General features: G+C 34.1%; 1 protein-coding gene across 1 annotated transcript in view; it reads left to right on the plus strand.

Annotated features, from left to right (window-relative positions):
* The window catches only part of LOC118265230 (protein dachsous), a 304,778-nt gene that overhangs the window by 263,668 nt on the left and 17,446 nt on the right, over positions 1-23,664 (plus strand). The window contains exons 3-4 of the mRNA XM_035578031.2: positions 3,863-4,040; positions 6,098-6,568. Coding sequence (XP_035433924.2) covers positions 3,863-4,040; positions 6,098-6,568 — 649 coding nt within the window. The remainder of the gene's footprint in view (positions 1-3,862; positions 4,041-6,097; positions 6,569-23,664) is intronic.

Below are 23,664 nucleotides of genomic sequence, written 5' to 3' on the forward strand. Positions count from 1 at the left end.
CAGGGGCCTTAGTACAAGTTTGCTTTACGTTTAACGACAGTGAGTTCGGTACTCTGATTGGTAGCTTTATTGCAGCCGGCCAATCAGAACTCTGAAAGCGCTCTCGTCTCGATCAAACTCATACTAAGGCCCCTGGACAAGTGTTTCTTAGAACGTCGCGTGTTCTCAATCGAAATAAAAGTAAAGCCTTAAACAAAGGTTTTCTAAGGTTTAATTAGGTTGTATCGGAAGAAAGTCAGAGGATCCTGACTTGGTGGTGATGGTGTGATAGTGGGGATTTTTGGTCTTTTAGGGAACAGAGAGTAAAGTTCCCTAAGAAAAGGAGGATCCTCCGACCAGGCGAGGTGATCGTGCCTGGCGGGCTTTCTGCCCAACTATTGTTCGTTGGGATTTTCTATCCGTGTTAATTCGCATGTAAACTTCGTATGTGCGATGCAGGATATTTGTGACGTCATCCGTTGATTTGCTCGTCGATAGTCTATGTGCGACTTCTGTCATCTGTCACTTGTTACTTGTCAATGTGTCGCCACATCACTCCCCCCCAAGACCGGAGGTCGATCCTGTTGAGACGGCTGTCGATGCTTGAGATGAGCGGTGCCAGAGCCAGTGTAGAATGTCCCTAGTTCCAGTGAGTCGGAACTGTGCCGCTGAATGCCCAGTGAGTCGGGTGAGCGGTGCAGGGTGATACTCCAGTGAGTCGGAGTAGTGAAGCTCGCAGTGTCCCACGGTGAGTCGGGGAATTGATGCTGCGAGGGTAGGTGCGTAGTGGCTGGCGTCTGCGTTGACGGGAGGAAGACGTCCTCAGACCGTCCTCAGACCTCAGGCCGTAGGGAAGAACCAGGCTGCATATCTTCGATGTAGCGTGTGGTGGTCCCTGATGAGGCCGAGGATGCTGGTTGGCTGCGACTTGATTACCGCTCAGCGGAGAAGTGATGGGTGAGGGAGATGGCGATAAGGATGACGGTGCTGATCTGCTCCGTGAAGGTTGCTTTCAATCACGTCGGGGTCACCACTTTAGGGAACAGAGAGTAAAGTTCCCTAAGAAAAGGAGGATCCTCCGACCAGGCGAGGTGATCGTGCCTGGCGGGCTTTCTGCCCAACTATTGTTCGTTGGGATTTTCTATCCGTGTTAATTCGCATGTAAACTTCGTATGTGCGATGCAGGATATTTGTGACGTCATCCGTTGATTTGCTCGTCGATAGTCTATGTGCGACTTCTGTCATCTGTCACTTGTTACTTGTCAATGTGTCGCCACAGTCTTCTGTTTTGAATAATTTCGTGTGTATTATAAGAGGGTTGGAATTGAACGATGGTGCAAGAGTTGAATGGATATAGCGTGAGGCTTTTTATATGGGGTCTATTATATCTTTATTTTGGTTTTTGAACAATTCTAGCAAGAATTCAGTGGTATTGTTAACAGATGTACTCGAATAAGTCAAAGGACGATGTTCGAATTGGCTGTAGAACTTTTAGCCACACAATTTACGAAGCAAATGGTATAGCGTTTATGTAAGAAAATGTCCATTTAATACAACATCTAATACGTAAAGGTGTACCGGCTGTAAACGCTGATAGTACCAGTTATATAACATTAAAATGATTATCTAAACGTCTCAATACCAAAGCAATTTATATCAATGATTGACCAACAATGTTAATAAGACAAGATACAAGAATGAAGCCATTAGCGGAATCGCTAAAACTAACACCGTTTCGCGATCTCATAAATCACGAACCAATTTGGACCTTACCATTAAATTGTCAGAGTTGAAACTTGCATAGCATGTGTGGGAACAATTTATCTTAGCGTTCGACGTGGATGCAATTAATCAAGAGCCAATGTCTCGTACGTAATATAACCGAGGTAAAAGAGAAAAAGATGATTTCAGGCTAATTATCTTTGATGCTGTTACATTTTTATTTTGCCACTTAACACCTACAGGGGCAATTTGTCGCTTGTTACGTTACGCTATTGAATTTTTCGGGATCCTTCATTGTGCGACTACCGTCTGTGAAGCTACTCCATTTATTTCCCATACGTCCAATCCTCATTTATCATCGTTCGTATTTAGACTGTTTATTTTTATAATGAGCTCTCGAAAAGGTCAATTTTGCGTTCGTATGTGGTTTTCTTTTTCTTAAACCGAGAAGGTGTTTATTTCTTCTTAAATACGTTTAAGATCAGTTGTCGTGTCCGCAACCTGATCTCATTATTCGGGACATGTAAGAAAACGAAGGTGTGAAAGGCTCGAGTATAAATAAGCAGACATATTCATTATTTATCGACGTCTACTTTAAATAATGTGTTTAATTTAATTTATCTTACACTTCCTCGAACACGGTATGTGTTCAAATTGACATTTATCTTCTCTTATGTGTGACAATTCAACTACTTTAGCTGGTAATGTAATTAATATTGTGAAAACACAAGATTTTATTCTTAAGATTTAAGTCTCTAATGAGACACAAAATTTTAAATGGATAAAATAATGACTACGTATATTAAAACACTAAGCAATAGCAACAGTAAGTACAAAACCATCCCAAACATCTACTTCCTCGACGCAATATCTTAGAATTCCGATTCCATAAGCAACTGAACATTAGAATATAACGGTGTCCCACGATACAATGTCCAGCCACTTCCTATTGCTGTGAGACCTCACAGAACCTTGATCAATTCATCGAATTAAATACCTTTAATTAATTACGATGGCTATCTCAGCCTTTGCCTGTAGTTGGCAATTAGTCCTAGTAGCGATCCTTTGTTACGACTTACATGACAGCTAAGGTTCCTGTTCTAAGCTCCCTTCTAAGGTTACAAGCCAATGAATGCCACTGATGAAGGATTCTGGTGGTCTCAGATAAGATAGTGATCAGTTTTTGGTGTTTGTCCTATAGTAACTGAAACAGTAGTTTCATTTGGCAATTGTTTGTGTAAATTTGTTTGTGATTGAAAATGAATTTTAAATTAGGGATATTAGAGTAGTGATTCATTTGTATCGTATTTTGATCATAGTTTTTGGTTACCAGAGAGGCATTTTATGCTATGCTTATTTTACCAGTAAGACGTTAAACTCTTTGAAGATTATAAAGCATTTTCTCACAATTATGAAAAATTGGTGACTATGAATCATAAACTAAACGTTGTTAATAAACAACACCAATGACAGTTGATGATTAAAACTTACCTTCCTAACACTAGAGAAATGAAAGGGAATTGATTACATAAGATCTGCAAGGCATATAGTAGTATTTTAATTGCGAAATATCGCCTACACCATCTTGTGTTAGTAGGCGACGCAGTGGTCAGCTGCCACTGTCCATGAATGATTGCTGTTGTATGAGTTACATATTTTTGCAATCACTATTTTGTTTGGAATTCTTAATGCAGTGTTAGGTCTGGTTTAAGATTTATTTGATCATTTTAATAGGAACTGGTTGGCGATTTGGTGGTAAAAATCATAAATTATTTTTGTCATGATAATAATTTGCACAAAATTGAACTTAAGCTTTCCCTTCTCTACAGTGTTACAAAAATATTATATATTTATTTAAAAACATTGCCCCACACTAGGCTTTTCCCTTATGTCGTAGGTGCATTTACAAACATACAATTTCACATACACATGACACCCAAACCAGGCACATAATAATAATCTATGGATCACACAAAATGTTTCTTTCGGAAATCGAACCCGCGACACATTTCACGGCAAACAGTTGTCCAGTCACCTTGCCAAGCGTCTAGTTATTATTATTCTATGTTCTTTATGTTCTTCTCCATATGTATCCCTATTTTACTAACTACTAATTATGATGTTCATCATACTAAACTAACCATAACTTTCTTTTTTCCAGATGTCAGCCATAGATCCTGACTGCGGTGTCAACGCCATAGTCAACTACACCCTCGGAGACAGCTTCGCAAAGCCTCAGTTCTCCGTCAAACCAGATTCTGGTGATCTGTGTGTATCAGCGCCCTTGGACTATGAAGCACACAGCGACTTTGAGTTCCCTGTCATCGCTACTGATAGAGGTATGTCTATTTCAAGTTATTTATTTTGTAGATTCTTGTCATCTTTTCTTTTATATGATCGTGTTTTAAGGTGATGCTGTTATATATTAGTAATTCTTGATTTATTTTTGACTGCCTCGTTATCCGAGTGGGTGCAATAATAGCAATACTTACGGACTTACAACATAAATAGTGAAAAGTGGATGTACATTATACAGTGGCATTACGTGGCATAATGTGCACCTCTGCCTACCCCTTCGGGAAAGAAAATGTCATAAGAGAAAAATACTAATTATATTTTTCTCTTAAAGTTATAAGAGTATTAAAATACTAATTATTTTTCTTCCCCCCCTCCAATTTGTGCTATTTTTATCATTACCACTTTTTAAATCCATCAGCATCCTCACATTTAACCATTAAGTTAAAGATACCAGAATAAAATATCTTAATTTTTTCCTTAAGCCTTGCAAACTACAATAAATCAATGAATAAATTTAGCAGCTTGATTAATTTTGTATAAAGAAAATATATACATTTTGTTGGAATTAAACTTGGAGGTAATGCCTCGCCCATTAATTAACTGGTACATTCCAAAATGTAATGTAAAATATTAATGGTTTGATTAAGTGAACTAATAATTTTAATTATATTGCGAGCCTTACCGTCTTGCAAACTATTCTGGGGAGTATGCAACAGGATATTATGAGTAGATTAACCTATGAGTACCGTGAACGATTTTGAGATAACCTGTGTTTAATAGAATATGATCTACAATTTTCAACGTGTTTGAATACATTATGTTATTAATAAAGTTGATTTTTGTGTGATGCTATTTTTCATATCATATCTAGACAATGCTACTTATTTCGCAAATTCCTTAAGAATTTCCTCATATATTAGTACAATAATGCTCTCTGTTAATTTACGTAAAGTGGGCTAACAACATTCGCTATGCAGACCTTTATTAATTTTCAAATAATTAGCTCTACGCAATATTCCGCAGTGCACAGGTAAATTGTCTCACTGCAGATTATAATGCGGTCGTATTTAATCGAATTTTATGTTAATTTCACCGAGATTATAATCCCTATGTACACTTTACATGATTTTATATTTTCATTACGAGCAATAATCGTTAAAAGCTATTTCAGCATTTATTTTAGTTCCAAAGAATTCTAAATATATGTAAGGAATTAATTTTTAATTACTAACGTAATAACATTAAGTATTTCGAGTGCTTTTAATATCTTAAAAGCATGACTGTTTACTAATTATCCTAAGTTAATTTATCCAGAATATCAGTAGAATTCCAACAGCTTTACATAAATTACATAATGTTATTTACCCAATAAAATCCATTCTTAACAAACACAGGATTGAAAAAGGGCTGATTTATTCCAATAATTAAATTGTCACGATACTTTTACATTACATCACCACGGTCCGTTGTCAAGGGTACGGCGAAGATCTTTAAAATATCCCCGATTTGCCGCGAATTCGAAGGCCCATCACATTGGCGGGCCCGAAATAAATCCACCCAATGTCTGTCCACGGTCGCAAAGTCAAGTTCCTGATTTATGGGGAGAGAAACAGTGCAACTATCACTTGGTGTTTTTATTTCGTTAGCCCGAGCGGCTACTTTGTCTTTTGAAACGGAATTTTCGAAAACTTTTTCCAGTTTTTAATGCTGTGACGACTGTGTTTGGTTTCTGGATTGGGTAATGTTTAATTTGTTGCTTTGAAATGGGTTTTATTGGATGTGCTACTAATTATTTATTTTTGTTGTAAATCACACTGTTTATAACCCGTTGTATCAAAGTAACATGCACATCTTATTCAGCAATTATAGAATTCTAATTACATTTAAAATGACAATTACAATTTTACTAGTTACGAAACTTTTTATTTAGCCCGAGGTCCTACTAAGAGACAATATCCCTTTAAAACTAGCTCAAGAAAAATATATTCACAATCACAACACCGCTAAACATGCTGACAAACGCATAAATCAACCACCTGCCAATTAGACATAGAATTACAAACAATACGAACAATCAATACCAATTATTTATTCGCAGGAGGCCTGTCGACGACCGCTATGGTGAAGATACAACTCATCGATATAAACGACAATGTTCCTGCATTCACAGTTAAGGATTACAACGTGTCCCTGAAAGAGGGACGGATCTCCACCGAGCCGATTATAGCTGTATCCGCAACGGACTCCGACTCGGGAAGATTTGGTGCCATTACATACAGAATTGTGAACGGGAATGAGAATGATGTCTTTAGAATAGATAGGAGTAGTGGAGAAATTTTGGTCACAAAACCAGCTTTGGTACAAGCCAATTTGAAATTCGACCTTGAAGTGTCAGCAACTGATGGTGGTGGATTGACTGCTCCTCAAAATGCTGTGGTCCATGTGACTGTGTTGCCTGCTGGTGTGGGTTCGGCGCTGTTCGATAAGCCTCGGTACAATTTTCGTGTGAAGGAGGATGTCAGAGTTGGAACTGTTGTCGGGAATCTGAAAGCTACTGTTGGTGATAGAGGTAAGTTTTTTACATTTAACCTTATAGATATAATTATAATTAGGTATATAGGTATGTAGTTAGTTTATTATCAAACAATTATAGCACACCTTTTATTTTACTTTCCGGCTCTGTCTTTAAAACTTTGATATGTCTTAAACACACGTAAACTATTAATGCTGCCGTAATCTAAATACTTTCTGTAGCTCCCATCTTAGAACAAAATGAACCGGAATGAAAGTCTCGAGGAAATCATCGCATAAAGTACAAACGACTCAATGATACAACTACCGTTGACCAGCATCACCTTATAGCTTCATTTTGCTTTAACAAATTTATTGAAATCGTGCCCAAGAGGTTTCTATTCAAATGAAAAGCTTTTAGCGTCTTCGTAAAGGTAACTGGGTTAGGTGAATAGGTCTGGATATATAAAAGTGAAGTACTTTACATAATTAGATTTTTATGTCCAAAGACTTGTATTTTGTAGTAACAGACCAGTGTTTTATGGAAATCGTGGTGAAAGTACGGAGTAATGGGCTGTATAGAACTGTTATGTTATTTATTCGTTCAGTTAAACGTTTAAAGACTTTGTTGATGGTATATAAACTGTTATCGATCTCTTAGAAACGTTTGCTCTGTAGTCATTATCTGGTTGTATCTGTGAGTTTATTTTATTATTTTCAAGTTCTATCAATTTAGTACATGACTAATACAACAATTTGAGAAATACCATTACATTTTAAAATGAAATTTTCACATTGGTCCCAATATCGCTCCCAGTGTAACTCCTCTGTCTTGGGCCAACCCCAGCGACGCTAAGATGCCTATACAACAGTACGTAATCGCCCATTGTTTTAGCAAAGATCACGAGCTGATGCGAGTCGGTGGTGCATCCACTTGGTAACTTTTATGAGCCCTTTTGAATTGCTGATGGGTTCTTTTACCCATTTTGAAAGGACAAATAATTTACACTGTGAATGCGACGGAATACATATATTTTTAATGATAGGTTCTTCATTGCATTTCGTGTACGCTCGTATAGCTGCTATCGTCTTATTTGAGATACGTGGCTGCATATTTTATCCCTGTCTTAGATTTACTGAATTCTAAATGTCATTATTACAACCAGTTCCGAATGGCTTGCGTAGACTTTTTAAAAGCCTTTGATAGTGTACGACACAGGGTTATATCGACGGTCCCTACGTAAATAAAGACATGTCGAAAACCGAGGTTTTCAGGAGAGCGTAATCTATCTTCAAATCGCTCTACAAATAATTCCATTTATAAGTATGAAAAAACAAATTATGTTATGTTTTATTAGCTTTAGGAACTTTATTATGGTATATATAAATATTTTCTTCTTTTATATTTTCTTAGAAAAACTGATAGATGACCGTTTCTACGCTGATATTAGAATAAAAGTATGTCAGACATGTCTAAGATACCTTTTTATACGCAGGAAAGAAAAAAATAGTGTGTAAAATTAAATTTAAATAAAAATATTTCTGAAAACGTAGAATTATGTTATTGAATTGTAACGGATTTGTTAAACATGCTAAATTCGCCACCCTTGAACAAAAAAAGTACATAACTGAAGACATATCGCTTTATACGCGGTTTTATTTATTCAGGGTAAGATTATACTTCTTGTAATGTAAACAAAGTCATGTCCTTATATAAAATTACCAGGATTGTGTTTTAATAATTAAACAAACATTATAATCGAAAATTATTTATTGTTAAGTAACACAACCTTCTAAGGATCTAAACAATAGGTACTTGTAGTCTCATTAAAGTAGGAACTAAACATCAAAAATCACAGTTGTCTAAGATTGATAATTAACCCTCTCTCTAAAATCACAGCTTTATTCAGACTGATTCATCGTTTTACTATACCTAATAATTATTATAAACGTTCTCTGACTTAAATTATAAAAATAACATTATTATAGAAAAAATATTAATCATTAATCAGTCTTCTTCGTCATTACCCTGTTCATCCTTACTATGCTTAATCTTTTCATAGAAGTCATGATATTTTTTTGGGATAATCATTGTATCGCATAAACTAATCAAGTCTTTGTATTTTAATTCAGGAATAGGTATAGGATTATTGTAAACTTTCTCTAGTATTACTTCCTGCTCCTTCTTTTTCCTCCCTCTAGTCAATTTCAAATTATTACTACAGTTCAGTTTTCTATAATTATCTTCAAAAAAATCATACTTAAATTCTATAATGTCTGGATTATCCCCTAAGACTTTTACTTCTCTTATCTTATTCCAAGAAATTTTCTCTGTATTTGTATCTTTTATCCAGTTTTTAGTATGTAGCCATGCTTTGAAATCCAAAACTAAGTCTTGATTCACTTCCACGACTGTATAAGATGGACTATTCTGTTTCGCCCAGCGAACCAGTGTGTACCATTCATCTGGTATGTAAATAAGTTTATTTTTTGATGTTCGTTCAATTAATGCGTGAACGCTGTCGGCCTCATTTTGAGTATGGCCCTTTTCCAAGAATCGATGGCACACATCTACCTTAAATTTATTGCTTACATACAAGTACATAAAAAAACAATGCGATTGCGATTCTGACCAGCACAGTTGTCTGACCAGAATCTAAAATCTTTGACACCAGCATTAACCTTGTTGTTAATGAAAGAAAATAAACAGCTAGCCACTTCATTGGCGCCACGTTTCGCAACAGTTTCATCCCACATATAACACGTGGCTTCCTTTAACCCAGCATCAAAAACTGTAAAATTATATACTGATAATTTTCTTTTATAATACAGCACACTGATTTCGCCATGTGGAGTATTATTAATTTTTTGAAAGTCAAACATCGCTGTGCAAATATCAGAAGTATTCGATTGAGCTTCAATTTTATCAATGTTTTTCAGTTCCCTGGCAAGTTTTTTGTTATCCAAGTGTGACTTATGCTTCAGTTTGTCATCATTGGTAGGTGAGGTGCTGTTTTTCATTGCATGACACAGATCACACTGGTCTTTTTTAGGAACGTGGAATGCTATATTTAGTTCTTTATTTATTATATCTTTGTATTGTCTTACAGAAGAAGCTATATTTTCAGTTATATTCTGCTCTTTACACCATTCAGTATACAACTTGTACATTTTTTTAAAAGTCAATTCACTATCTAAATACTGTTTATTTGAGTCTTTGCGCGTGTAATGACTTTCTATAGGAGCAAAACTTTGAACATGTTTAATTACATTTTCTTTCATTGCAGTATTTAAAATAATTGGATGATTTGAATGAAAGCCTCTCATGTCTTTGGTACAAATACCCGTATTTTTATCATGTTTGTCGATGGCAGATTGTATAAAAGTGTTACTTATAGAAAACGTATTTTTAAACATGGTTTTGCATACCATAATCTTCTGTTTGTGGCCAACATCAGAAGAAAGCGGCAAAAAAACTTATAAACATTTAACCTCTTGGAATCCTGTGTCCATTGTTTTTTTCGTATTTCTTTCACATGTGACGCAATAAAAGACCACTGCTGAGAATGGTCACCTAGATTCCAAAAGGTTTTGAAAATATTTTGGCGAGCTACCATATCAAACTTTTCAAAACATTTTAATCGACAGTAAGCTGGACATGGACCCTTTATTTGTTTAGCCATTTGATGTTTCCCGGATCGAGATGTATGAGCTTTGCCTGAATTGACAAGAACCTTCCTTTTTTCATCTAGCCAGTTCAATTTGTTAGTAATTCTGTTCTTTGTTATAGCTTTTTTCACAAACTGACGCTTTTTCTTTCGTTGATGCGGGGTTGATGAACCAGACATTTCGCTTGACCCTAACGGACTTGATCTTAAGGTTGCATCAGAGAGGATAACACTACTTTCTATTAAATTGTTACATTCATTCACAGTGTCCCCAAAGGTTATGTTGCATGGACTTGGCATTGGAGTTGAAACCAAAAATTCTTCATTAATATTATTTTCAGGTATTGGTTGTGGTGTGTCATTTTCACTAAATGTGGGTGTACTAAGATAGAAATTTTCAATTCCATCATTCGAAATGTCACCTACCGTATCAATAATATAATTTAAATCACTTTGCGATAGTAAATTAGCTGATGTATGGTCCTGTGCTCCATCACTATGAGTTTCGGCAGCTTGTTTTTCGTGCGTACAAACTTCGAAAGGCCGACCGCTGGTAATTTCTAATGGCCGACCCTCTAAATCCATTGAAATATCTTTTTCGGTACATACTCGTGTTTCTAAAAAGAAAAAGAATTAATGCTTAATAAGCAATAGTAAAAGTAAATGACAACAAATCCATAAATAAATTAAAAAGTTACACGTATAAACAAACATGTAGGACATGACTTCATGTACCTACTTCGATAACAATAAAAACTATTTTGTCCTAATAATTACTAGGAAATCATTTATTTTAAAGAAGCATGTAACTTATTCTAATTATTAATGAACTAAAGATGTCTTATTGGCTACATCATAGTATAAGCGGACATGTCTGATATGACCGCTTTTACACTGATATCGTATTGCGCTAGGTTAGAAAAATTATATAAACATTACTAGCAGTTTTGTATATTAATAAGCAGTTGATGTATACTTATTTGAGTGACTACGTACCTTCATTGACTTCATCGATATAATTAATTAAATCTTGTGCTTCAGAAACGCATAAAACATTACTTCTGGAGTTAGCAATATCCACCAATAGCTTTGATCTACTGTTGTTCATGTTTTTCAATACTATTGCAGGTATATTATGAATATTAATAACTAAAAAACACACCACTAAATCTAAATTCTATCAAAACAAAAATTATTTCACCACGCGAACACGCATCGACTCGTTTTCATAGGGGAACTACCGTAAATGACGTCAAGTCTCACTAGATCGCGTACGCGTCGAGTGGCGCGTATTTTCAATCATCGTACAAGACGATATGTATACATATCCGCATCTACGACATTTTTTCGTTGTAAGTATAATACTTGTTCTTTTATACGGTTTGTAAATTAGGTTTAGTATATTATATTTAAAAAAAAAACTTAGATAGGTATATGCACATGGAAAATCTAAAGCCTATAAGCAATTAAAAAAAAAATGACATTTTAGACATGTCTTTATATACGTAGGGACCGTCGATATTTTAGTAGTATTGTAAAGGTGATTTGTAAACATATTTCATTCATCTTTATTGATACCTAAATGGAGGAAAACAGTAAACTTTAACGATTAATTAGATAAACTTCGTAATAAACTATACATCAATTGAACATTTACGTAATCCGTCTCTCACAGCGTAACATAAGGTGACATGTATGACGATAGATATTTAGTGTCGCGGAAAACCATTCGGATAGCTGCGAACATTCCTGTTTCAATTTATACCGTTAAGCAGTAATTATTTAAAGTTGCATTGGGTAATTTTCCCATATCTTCAACGGTGGAAATGCAATAATTTTGTATCAATGCGCATACGTTGCGCCGTTTCAAACTGCACCTATCGCGATCTTTGTTTATAGTTGTACTGTTGAATTTGACCTATTTAGCTAATAAAATAATGTAATAAATTTCCTGTGTTCGCTGGACTGGCGATAGATTTCTGTTTGAACCTTTATAAATGGTTACGCATTTTACTTGATGCTATTAGTTTCATTGACGCTAGCATTTATATAAATTAGGAAATCGAGCTTAAATATTATGCAACTATTACGGTGATAAATGAGATTCTTTTACCAGGAAAATAACTGTTAATTCAACTATGGTCCATCGGCATTTCCTATCCGTTTGCTAATTCAAAGGAAGCTGACAATTGTACCTACACAATGTAATGTGGGAACATTTTTCGATACATACTTCTATTATATTATAAATTCGAATATTCGTGTGTATGTTTGTAACTCAATCACCTTAAAATTGGTGAAGAGATCGGGATTAAATTTGGAACTAGTGTAGATTATAAATTATAGTCTAAAATAACACATAGGACACCGACGATTTTTCGACGGGACCGCGTGCAAAACCGATAGTAGAAGCTAATTAGATATAAAAACTAGTGAACTCTTTTCATAGTTTTTATTAAATAAAAATTTGCATGCTTATCAAGTGTCTAATTGAAATAACGTGTACTTACGCACCGTGCTCGTTACGGACAGGCAGGATGTTAATGAAATTATATCATATAACTAAACTAGACCGAATACGATTGATCATAATTTTATCACACATCATTCAAACACATAATTTATTTCCTCTCAACAATTCTCACGACGCAAACATCAGCAATACATCCGCCATTTTGAATTCCAGTTCCAATTCCATCAAGGAAATGGACCTTGTGAAAAAATGTACTAAACATCATTTTAATAATGTCTCTATCACATCAGATCGTAATCTATCACAGATATTAATTAATTAAAGAAATAAACATTAAAAGAATGTCTTTTAATTAGTAATTTTGTCGTACCGAAATCGGGATTTTTGATTTTAGCTTCTTAAAGGCGCCTTTGATGCGTTCTAATGATGCATTAAAAGGCAATAAAACTTGTGAGTAACTGCAAATTTGGGTTAAGTTGCACATTAAATAATTTTATAGCTGTATTTAAGTAGTTTTAGTCGTGTTTTAAATACGTAGAGATAGGCTTCTAATGTGCTATATCGACACCAGCAATTTATACTGCGCTAACTCGAAATTTGGAAAAAACTTTTTTTATGCCAAGTTGCTTAAAATGTGTGTTTACATACGTCATAAAAAAATTGAGAAGAAATATGCAAAAATAAGAAAGTTACAAATCTTATAAAACGCTAAGTAAAGGTACTTTTTGAAATCCCTCGATTTATATTACGCCAACTATTATTAGCGGAGTGTGCGCGCGGATCACTTTGGTCAAAGTTCGTGCAACACTGCGCTAACTCATAGTTAGCGTAGTTTAGTGCGTTCGTGTGTATACTTGTTCGTTTGTAAAATGAACGACTTAGCGACTTTTACATAGTAAATACTTATGTGTTAACGTATTAATTAGTTTATTAATGGTATGTTGACTATTCTTTTTGTAAGTAAGTACATGTTCTTTATAAAATATTGAAATATGCATCAGATGATTGATCATGCACTACGACCTCCCGTACTACACTACGCTAACATAAGTTAGACGTGTATAAGATGTAAATTTTTTTTGATGAATTACGTTTATATACGGCTAACTTGCGCTAAATCAAAAAATAGAAATAATTAAGGAAATATAAATATGAGATATTACAATGAATAAATTAAATATTAAGCATACCAAATTTCAAAAAAGTATCTTAATTAATGTAAAAGTTATCACGTTTTTACCTTTAAACGCCTCTACTGTAAAGTACGCTTTTTGAGTTAGCGCAGTATAAATTGCTGGTGTCGATATGTATGTGATAGCGAGCTTTGTAATAAATTAAGATAATTTTTTTATTTTTTAATGTGTAGTTGTTGTATTCTTGTCTTTTTGTACTTACACGTGGCTCTTAAAATAGTTTAAATTGTTTGTCAGTTATGCCAGTTTATTGGTCTAAGATCTAAGTAAAAATATATATATTTGATATGTATTGAATTGTAATTATAATATCATTGGACTTGTAATACCAATAAGTACCTCGATTAGCGAGTTATTCAGAAAACGGGAGTAACTATGCAAACAGAGACATTTAATGATTACTCAAACTGTTCCTTAGTAACGATTTTGTTCCGAAACCAATTGCTAGGTTAAGTAACCATTTAATCACACTGAGTACGGCGGTAAGTAAGATTATGATGATTGAAAAGCTTAATTACATTTAACACCGACTCAAAGATCTAATTGAGATCGTACTCGATAGCGCACTTATTCCTTTACCAACTAGGAAATCTTATTTCAAAGGAAATGGTACGAAATCATTTATTGTAAAGAACAGTTAGTTATATTATATTTGTGTATCAATGTTGTATTACGTTTTATGCTGTTATATTACAGTAAAGACAATAAAACATGTTCGGTATCTCACTCGCGACGGTGCGTTTGGATAATATTTATACTGGTAGGTCCCGGGGTAACTGTTACACCGAATCGTTCAAGAACTTTCTACAATACGTAGTTACTGAAATTTCTAGAAATCTAGAAGTCAATAATGCTGATATATTTTGATGAGATTTATCATTTTAGTTGTTGCAATCTGAAATTAGCAATTAGTAATAAGAATGACCGTCAAACAAGACAATTCTGATATAATAATATCCTGTCAAGATCGTTACTATAGGATTGAGGATAATAAACCATACATGCATAACTTCACGTCTGGCTCCCATGGGAGTAGTAACCTGATGGAACGTCAATTGCTTACCATCATGTTATCCATCTGCTCGTTTACCGGCCTAAAAAAAACTCAGCATTAGATCAAAATTCAGAACGTGTAGTCTTCCTTTACTAAAGTGTGACTAATTTTCAAATATCAAGGAATTTCAGACCCATGATATTTCACATCAAAATAAAATTATTTTTTCCACAATCCTTACACAACGGTGTGACACCCACCCAGAGCGCCACGTTGTAAGTTCCAGCTCTGTAAATCACTGAATTGCTTACTCTACCGTTATAGTATGCTGTGCACTTGTCTATGGGAATTCTACGCCATGACTTCACCATTGTTAAAACATAGATAGGAACCGCTTAAGATTCATGGACGTTAAAATACTGTATATGTATGGATATTGAAATATTGATAATGTTAGCATTCTGATTTTGTATCGGTTCATAATGTTTTGGAGTTGGGTTTTCGATTTTGGAGTAGGAACGGGGTGGTTTTTAGTCAGTAAGTGTCTGATACTCCCTCTCGCGTTGCCTAAGGCGGAAGAAGTCATTGGATGATTATCCCCTAAAAAAAGTCTATTACTAAGCAATACCTTGTTTAAGATTATTTTAAATGGCTTAAAATCATCCAATGACTTCTCTCGTATTATTTTGACGTATTTTCTACATAAAATATGTATAAGTTAGGTTAACAGAAACTGAAATGGTGCAAATAAACCAAATGCAAATAAAGAATTTGAATTTAGTCATGGTAAAACGGGCCCTTGACGTACTCATTAAAGTTGCAATCTTATTAAACTTTATTATAATCCATAAACTCACATAATTCCGGCTCATATAATAAATCAGAATAAAACAATAAATTAAATAAATGCCATATTTGTCATACCAAATATGTATGCGAAATATATAATTATATTAGAATTAATAAAACGGTGACTTATTATAAACGAGATACGAGATTTATTTCGTGTGAATTATAATTTTGTTTTCATGGGAGGTAACGTGTGTTAGTTAATAATAATAAATATCAAACTAATTAGCTAAATCATAATACTAGTATCAACTACATATTGCAAATCAAATCTGTAGATTGAGTTGATTTTATCTTAAAAATCACATTGTATTTTTAGATTCGTATTAAGTTATGAGCGGTCGCGAGGAAAGATGTCTAGTCTAGTCTAGTCTAGATATATTAATAAATGCCTCATGGCCATGGCTGTAGTTAAAGTCAATCTCACTAAAAATCAAGATTTCGAGTCCTATTTTTGATTTAATCTTTATTATTCTTTTTTATTTTACAATTCTCAATATAATTATATTTGAGTGCAAGGTTGGTGTGGTGACTGAGCAACCGGCTGGTGCGCAACGTGTATCGGGTTCCATTCCCGCACAAAGCATCTCTGCGTGTAATCCACAAATTGTTTTTTTCTGGTCTAGGTGTGATGTGTATGTAACCTTGTAAAAAATATAAAAAAATATTGTGCCCAATAAGTTTCATTTTAATAGGTACTTTGTTTTAATAGAATCAGAAAAATAATTTAATATTGGAGATTCTGACAAGACCCTTTTGTGTAGAGCAAATCTATTGTCAATCCGGAGGTTTTCAAAGGTGAAGTGGTATATTTTTCTATAATTTAAGTTTTAAGTAAACCTTCGAAGCCTCCTATCCGCTGGATCTCATCACTCAGTCCAAACCCGAACCCGCTTTGAGTTTAATTAGAAAGAGCTCCATAACGCCTGCGTTCACTACAAACGCACGCCCCTTCAGATTTATTGCGACTGGCCCCGAGATAAACGTCCATTAATTAAAAAAATATTACATACTGAACTTTTACGGAGTCAATAATATTTTAAAATAGCAACTTGCCGAAATATTGCAATCTTCGAGCTTATATTATCGAAAATTCCGATTTTTTTGTTGTGCTAGGTAAACAGAAGATTTTTTTGTTGTTATTGCAGATTTTGTTGTGTCTGGGTTTTTGGTGATTAATTTTATATTTAGATACTAACAGTAATAATAATGTCTGATTTTCTAATAACAAAACAAATTCGTATTTGATTACTTACTTTATATTTTCTTTCTTAATCAAAATACCTATTGATCAAAGAAAGTGATTCGTTGATCAAATTATCTCTTGAGTTCAATTTTAAAATGCAAATTTTTTGGTTAAGTATTCCGAGACTTACTTATCCTACAGAAAAATAACACATGATAGATATGTACGCAAACATTAGATCATAATCATATTTATTAATATTTAACTTAAATAAATACAATTTAAAACTAAATCATAATAAACACCTAACTGACACACGCGACACTACACAAAATCTAATTAAAATTAAAATTTCGATTATCGATACTATAATTAGTGTTCGATTATCGACTAATCAAATATCGATTTGACTCGGACACCGCTAGACCACACATGCTTACATATTATATTAATTTATCTTATATGACAGTTAATCTCGTAAATAATTCTCGATACCCGTTACTATGCAGTTCTGCTTACGACTATTCGACCATATTTTATTAGCGGATGTTGAAGCTTAATAATGCTTAATGGTGCGACACGATTAATGTTGTTGAATGATTTTGGTACGACATATTTGTCGGAATGACTCGTTCATAGTTTTACAATGAGAAATTGTTATTATAAAATAATATAAATATAATGTGACATTGTAGTGGCATATCGTTTAAACCTTCGAGAAAAGAGCATATTCCTTTTTAAAATTTTGGCTATTAAACATTTGGCAAATGCACATTGCGATTTGCTCTAATTTAGTGTTGACTTGGTTTGGACAACCATTAATAGGCGACGCTAATCGCTTACCATCAGGTGTTTCGTCGCGTTTGCCCCTTAATCCATAAAAAAAAAAGTTTTAAAGTAGCAATATAAAAAAAAAAATCGTGAGACACACTGTTAAAAAATATCTCGTCTTTCAAATAGTTACGTAAGTTGAAAAACATAATAATTAATATAAAAGAATACTGCAACTGTATTTGTTATCACAGACATTATCATAAAATCATTATAACTGTTACCATTTTGCGAATTCTCGAAACATATACACACAACATAGTAACATAATATCATAAATAAAACAAAAACAGGGTGTTCCAAGAAAAGAGAACATACGAAATACTACGAACGGACAGGATTGCAATGACAAGAATAGCATTACGCAAATTAGGGCTGATAGCTCAATGCAAAGCCTTTTGTGTGCACCTTCTAAGTACATAGCTGCTTTCGTGGTCTAGTGATTGTAGTAAGGGAAGACAGCCCTAGGTGTTAGATAGGATAATAATATACTATCCGTCGTTTCAGTCATTAAATGGTTATTTAACCAAGTCCTTAGCAATTGTTATCGTTACTAAGGAATAGTTTAAGTAATCATTAAAGTCTCCTACGGCAGTGTTAAACATAAATTATATTAAATAGGATAGGAATACTACTGAACATAGGCCTTGGTAACAGTCTTGGTTATAATCCCAATATTAGGATATTTGCAGAATATTCTTTGATATTTAAGGATTAAAAGATCAAGATGTAGCATTTAGCCTCGTTATGATTTAGACTTAATGCGTCCAAAGAAATACAAACACCGATATTGTAAAACGGCTTAACAATATTTTTTGTCAGGTAGCTAAATGCTTAAAATTGTTTAATAACTTTTGGGATTTCATACAAATCCTCGTACAAGATTTAAACCTAAACTTTATGAACATTAGAACGATAAAAGTATATCCAAGTGACTTTATGATAGGTTGCTTAAAAAAATAAAAGTTAAAAAATTTCACGCTCCCGTGCGATCGAACACTGACTGAAAATTTGAAATTCGAATCTGCAGAAATCCGAGGGTACGTTCGGATCTGCGCAAGCGTCGAACGTCGGGTAGGGTGGCCAACATTACGGGAGAGACTTTGTCTTTTTTGTCCTGACTGATTTAATCTTTAGAGGTGAAAGGGCGCATGAAAATAAACTCCTAGCTTACCTTATTTTATAGAAAACTAAACTTTTATATTGTTTTTATTTTACTTCAATATTCAGTAGACACAAATGTGAAGGTGAGTTTTATTCTTAACTAGCGAAATTCGCATGGGTGCAATGGTGATATATAATGCATGTATTATACATAAAAACCTTCCCTTTGAATCATTCTATCTATTAAAAAAACCGCATCAAAATCCGTTGCGTAGTTTTAAAGATTTAAGCATACAGAGAGACTGAGAACGCGACTTTGTTTTATACTATGTAGTAATTCCTTTCATTTTATTCAAACTACGACATCGTTAATAAAATAAATCCTATTTAAAGACATGAATGAACTAAGTCACATACCCCACCCCGACCTGAGGTTATCACAACAATCCCGAACGTGATTTAAATCGAACTTCATTAATTAAGTCCCAATTAAATCAAAGTTCTTCAGGCAAATTCCGTTGAACAGGGCCAAACCTTGAGACATACCTTTCACCTTTGATCACCGAACTATTTCGACCTTTCAAAAAAGGGGATCTCTTGGTAGCCCTACAGAGAACACACCCAAATAAATCTGGCTCGGGTCGTCGAACCTTCATCGCGGCGACAGTTTTTGTCGCGTACACTTTTAGATCTCCTTTTTTAAAGGCCCTGTAGGTACCTCAATTATTTTCGACTTTTTACACCCGCGTTATTTCGACTGAGTATTTGATTCGCCTTATTTTAACGTGTAGGCGTTTAATAGGTGTAATTTTGTTACTGACATTGTTATATGTCAAACAACATTGGTAACAGATGTTTGTACTTTGGTATGCTGAATTGTGTTTTATTGCAATTTAAGTTTAAGGGTCATTTTTGAAATGGTTAGGGTGATTCACTTTATTCATGAAACGTGAGTCATTTTAGTACCTACAAGCAGGCAGGTAAAGATAGTCTCTTTTTATTGTTTTGTGTAGCTTAAAAATGTTTTAAACTCAAAATTAACGAGGATAGTAAAACAAGCAAAATCGACATGATATAACACTTGCGTTGTCTGAGTGAGGTTATGGGAGACCCAATTACTCCCCTTCTCTGTCTTCCCAATCCCCGATTCCCAACAACCCTTAAATTCCTAACACCCAAAAAGCCGGCAACGCACTTGTAACGCCTCTGGTGTTTCAAATATCCAGGGGCGGAGGCGATTACTTACCATCAGGTGATCCGTCTGCTCGTTCACCGACTTATACCATAAAAAAACAAAACAATCCAAACTTACAGTTACGTGCTGCAATAAAACACTCACAATTTTCAGCTACACATTAAAGTTCCTTTCACAATCCATCAATGAAGCTTTCTAATCCATCAATCTTTTTACTCGATTTCTATTCCTGAGGAATAATTAATTAACGTTAATCATGCGGAGTAAACAGTTGAAATCATTTAATACCGGGTTCCATTGAATCTGCGTCACATTCATTACAGACTGCAATTCATAACCTACTTTCATTCATCTGTATTGAATTATAAACTAGTATTATGTAGACGTTCTATGGAATTATATTCTGCAACATATGTATGATTATTTTGGTATGAAGCTGTATAATATGGAATGTTATAGACACATTAAAAGTCTGTAGATAGAATAAGTAGTCGTTTAATTTTATATTGTTTCTCTGTTATTGCTTAACAAGTCGGGTATAGATATGAATCTGATAGAAGACGCTCTTTATGGTAGTAGTGTTATTAGAATCATTAGAAAACGGGACGAGACTGCTGAGAATTTAACGTTGCCCCGTTGTCTAATATACAGGGTTTTCTCCTGTATATTAGACATTAAACACCTAGACCCGAAACAACAATTTGTGGATCACACAAAGAGTTAATTCGTGCGGGAATTGGGCAGCTACTCAATGTTACAAATTTTGAATAATATACTGATTTTAATACATTTTGCATTATACAAATTCAGTGTTACATGTTACAATTGTAGAATTTCTTTTAACACTTAGTACGAAGCCAACAATTATCGGCCATGATAGCGAAGGATTAAAATTGTTCCTCTATTCTCTATTCAAGGATCGAAGCCTAGATTAAACAATCAAACAGACCAATTACACAGAATCTTTCGGAATCGTGGACGTATTATTCAAAACAAAAGATTATCATACAGATAAATTAATTCATTCGAATTAAAATCTAACAATCCGCATAGGTGGAGAGTTACAAAGCTTAATTGAACAGGGTTCGGGGCGCGTGAGTAAGATAATCAGTTTAGACGTTAATGATTTCAATTTAGAAGGGACAAGATGCAAATTTATTTTGTAATGCGGTGTGGGACGGTATGCCACGACACGTACAGGACTGGGACGTGTACAAAAAAACGGTAAATCAAATAAAATAACGCCCTGTTCCGTCAGTGTTGGTTAATGTTTTGGTTTGAATAACTGGTAGATGAATTGAGATATCTTTCATATAAAAAGTAGTAACCTAAACGATAGCAAAAAGTGCATTGCATGCAACTCTATGGCTACTCCTTATGGGGAATAAAAAGCGTAACATTATAATATTAATCTGATACTAGCTACTTCCAAGCAGTTTCGTCTTCTCTGCTCGACTCCTATTGGTTGTAGCATGGCATTTTATAACATATCCTTCCTCGATAAATGAACTTTTAACAAAAAAGAATTATTCACGTCAGACCGGTAGTTTGGAAGATTAGCGCCTTCAAACAAATAAACTCTTTAGCTTCATATATTAATGAATCTAGGTAACTGACAAAAATTGAGTATACCTAGTTAATTTTTACATGAAATAAAAGGCATCCAGTATTGTTAAACAACATTTATTTAAACATAGAGTTGCAGCATTTGATTCCCTTCAAGCCAATCTAAGAAACTGCAACAGTACGAGGTGTGGGCCTGGCTAAAGTTCAAAATGTTATGATTTGAACCCGCGACCTCGATCGTCAATCAACGCCTTTACATGTCAGTAGAGCCGCTCCTAAATTTACACGTTCATGATATTATAAACTAGCTGTAACCGCGACTTTGTCTGTATTTTGTAAATAAGTTCAATAATTATGTATAAAGTTATAAAGTTTGCTAAACTTTGTTATTGCATTTTTGCATTTCATCATCATCATCATCAGGAGAAATCCACGTTTCATTTGGTCCTCCACGTAAACGGCAAAATTTTTGCATTTATTACGGTGAAACATGTATAACTTCTCCTGAAGTCTAATATAGAGGTATATATAAATACATCAACTAGATAATGTACATTGTAATACATGTTGCATAGAGCATTATAATATTTTTTATAACACATGTCTGCAACACCAAAAATAGCAAGTTAGGTTTACCTTGTACTAAAACAGGTTGTGAATATAATGTAGGTACAGATTAATCCTATTGTATTATAAATTTAAATTTTCTAGACTACAGATTATGTGACCCAAAAATCAGGTGTTGGGATCACAAATATCCGTTGATCCTAAATTAAGCGGACACATTGATCCAAATTTTAGTGTCCATGATTTAATTTTATTTAAATCCTTGTATTTTTATTGCACAATAACTTAGCATTTTTGAATGTTTGATTGGCATTTTTGCTTCAAAATATTGCGTTATTTTGGTAGTTTAATTCTTTATTACAAGGTACGAATGGATTATTTGTTAATTTAAAGTATACAAAATATTGTTATATTTAAAATTATAAAGAAATAAAGTCGTCAATAGCAAAAATATTTACTCAATTATAATGAACAAATTTTAAGGTTGGCCAAACTGCATCCAAAGCCTGCCAATATATCGCAAAAGCTTTATAAATCCGTCTAAAGGTACGCTTATGATAATTTAAGATCCATGAATTTTAGCTTTTAGACACGAGAATGCTAAATCAAGTAAATTCTGCTAATCTCTGGCGTGAAATGAACAGTATTTTTCCGGATTTAAAGTAATTTTGCATGTTGCAGATTGGGTACCATGCAGTTCATTGGGATTTGTATTAATTTTGTATCGTTTTGTTAGTAGAAAGTGACATGCAGTTTTATAGACTGAGATAGAGATTACGTTTTAGGTATACAACCTAGTATTTTGTATAACAAACATTTCTACACTAAAATTAAAGCTGAACTCTAAATAGACAACAAATCGGTTGCTGTCAACGAAAAAATCTCGGAAAAATAACGACAATTCTCAACAAAAACAACAGTTACGGCAAATCCTGTGAATCCAGCCGAAAATAAGTTTGCGTTTGCGCATCGCCGACTGTATAAAGAGGAGAGACAAAGGGGCGACGCGGGGTAAGGGAGGACAGAGGGGCGAGGGCCGGGACCAGTTAAACAAAGACTCCGGAGCATGTCCACGAATAAGACTGTATATCAATCTCATGTCAGCAGACCTGCCCAAAACGACTGGCGAAAAAAAAACGCACGCCGCCCGCGCAAAAAATACGAAACGCCAGAAAAAAAATTTTCGACAATGAACCCCTTTAAATTGTTGTGAGAACTGCCAATTAAAAATTGATAGATACAAAACCGTTTTCGGTTCGATGGTTTATTTGGGAAAATTTTCGTGGTTCGTATCTCTAGAAGTATTTAATTAGTTGTCGGTGAAAACATTTCAAACAGAGTTTTTTGCAGTAAACATAAAACCAACAATTGATTTTGCATAAAACCAACAATTGATTTTTACAGTGATAAAGATTTAGCACAGTGGTAATGATTATTTATAATAATTAATGGTTCTTTCACATAAAATTAAGAATGCAGGCCTAAACATCTCTATGTATTCCAAGTTACAATAAAAAAATAAGTATCT

The sequence above is a fragment of the Spodoptera frugiperda genome, chromosome 28 (assembly GCF_023101765.2).
Source record: "Spodoptera frugiperda isolate SF20-4 chromosome 28, AGI-APGP_CSIRO_Sfru_2.0, whole genome shotgun sequence".
Lineage (NCBI taxonomy): Eukaryota > Metazoa > Arthropoda > Insecta > Lepidoptera > Noctuidae > Spodoptera > Spodoptera frugiperda.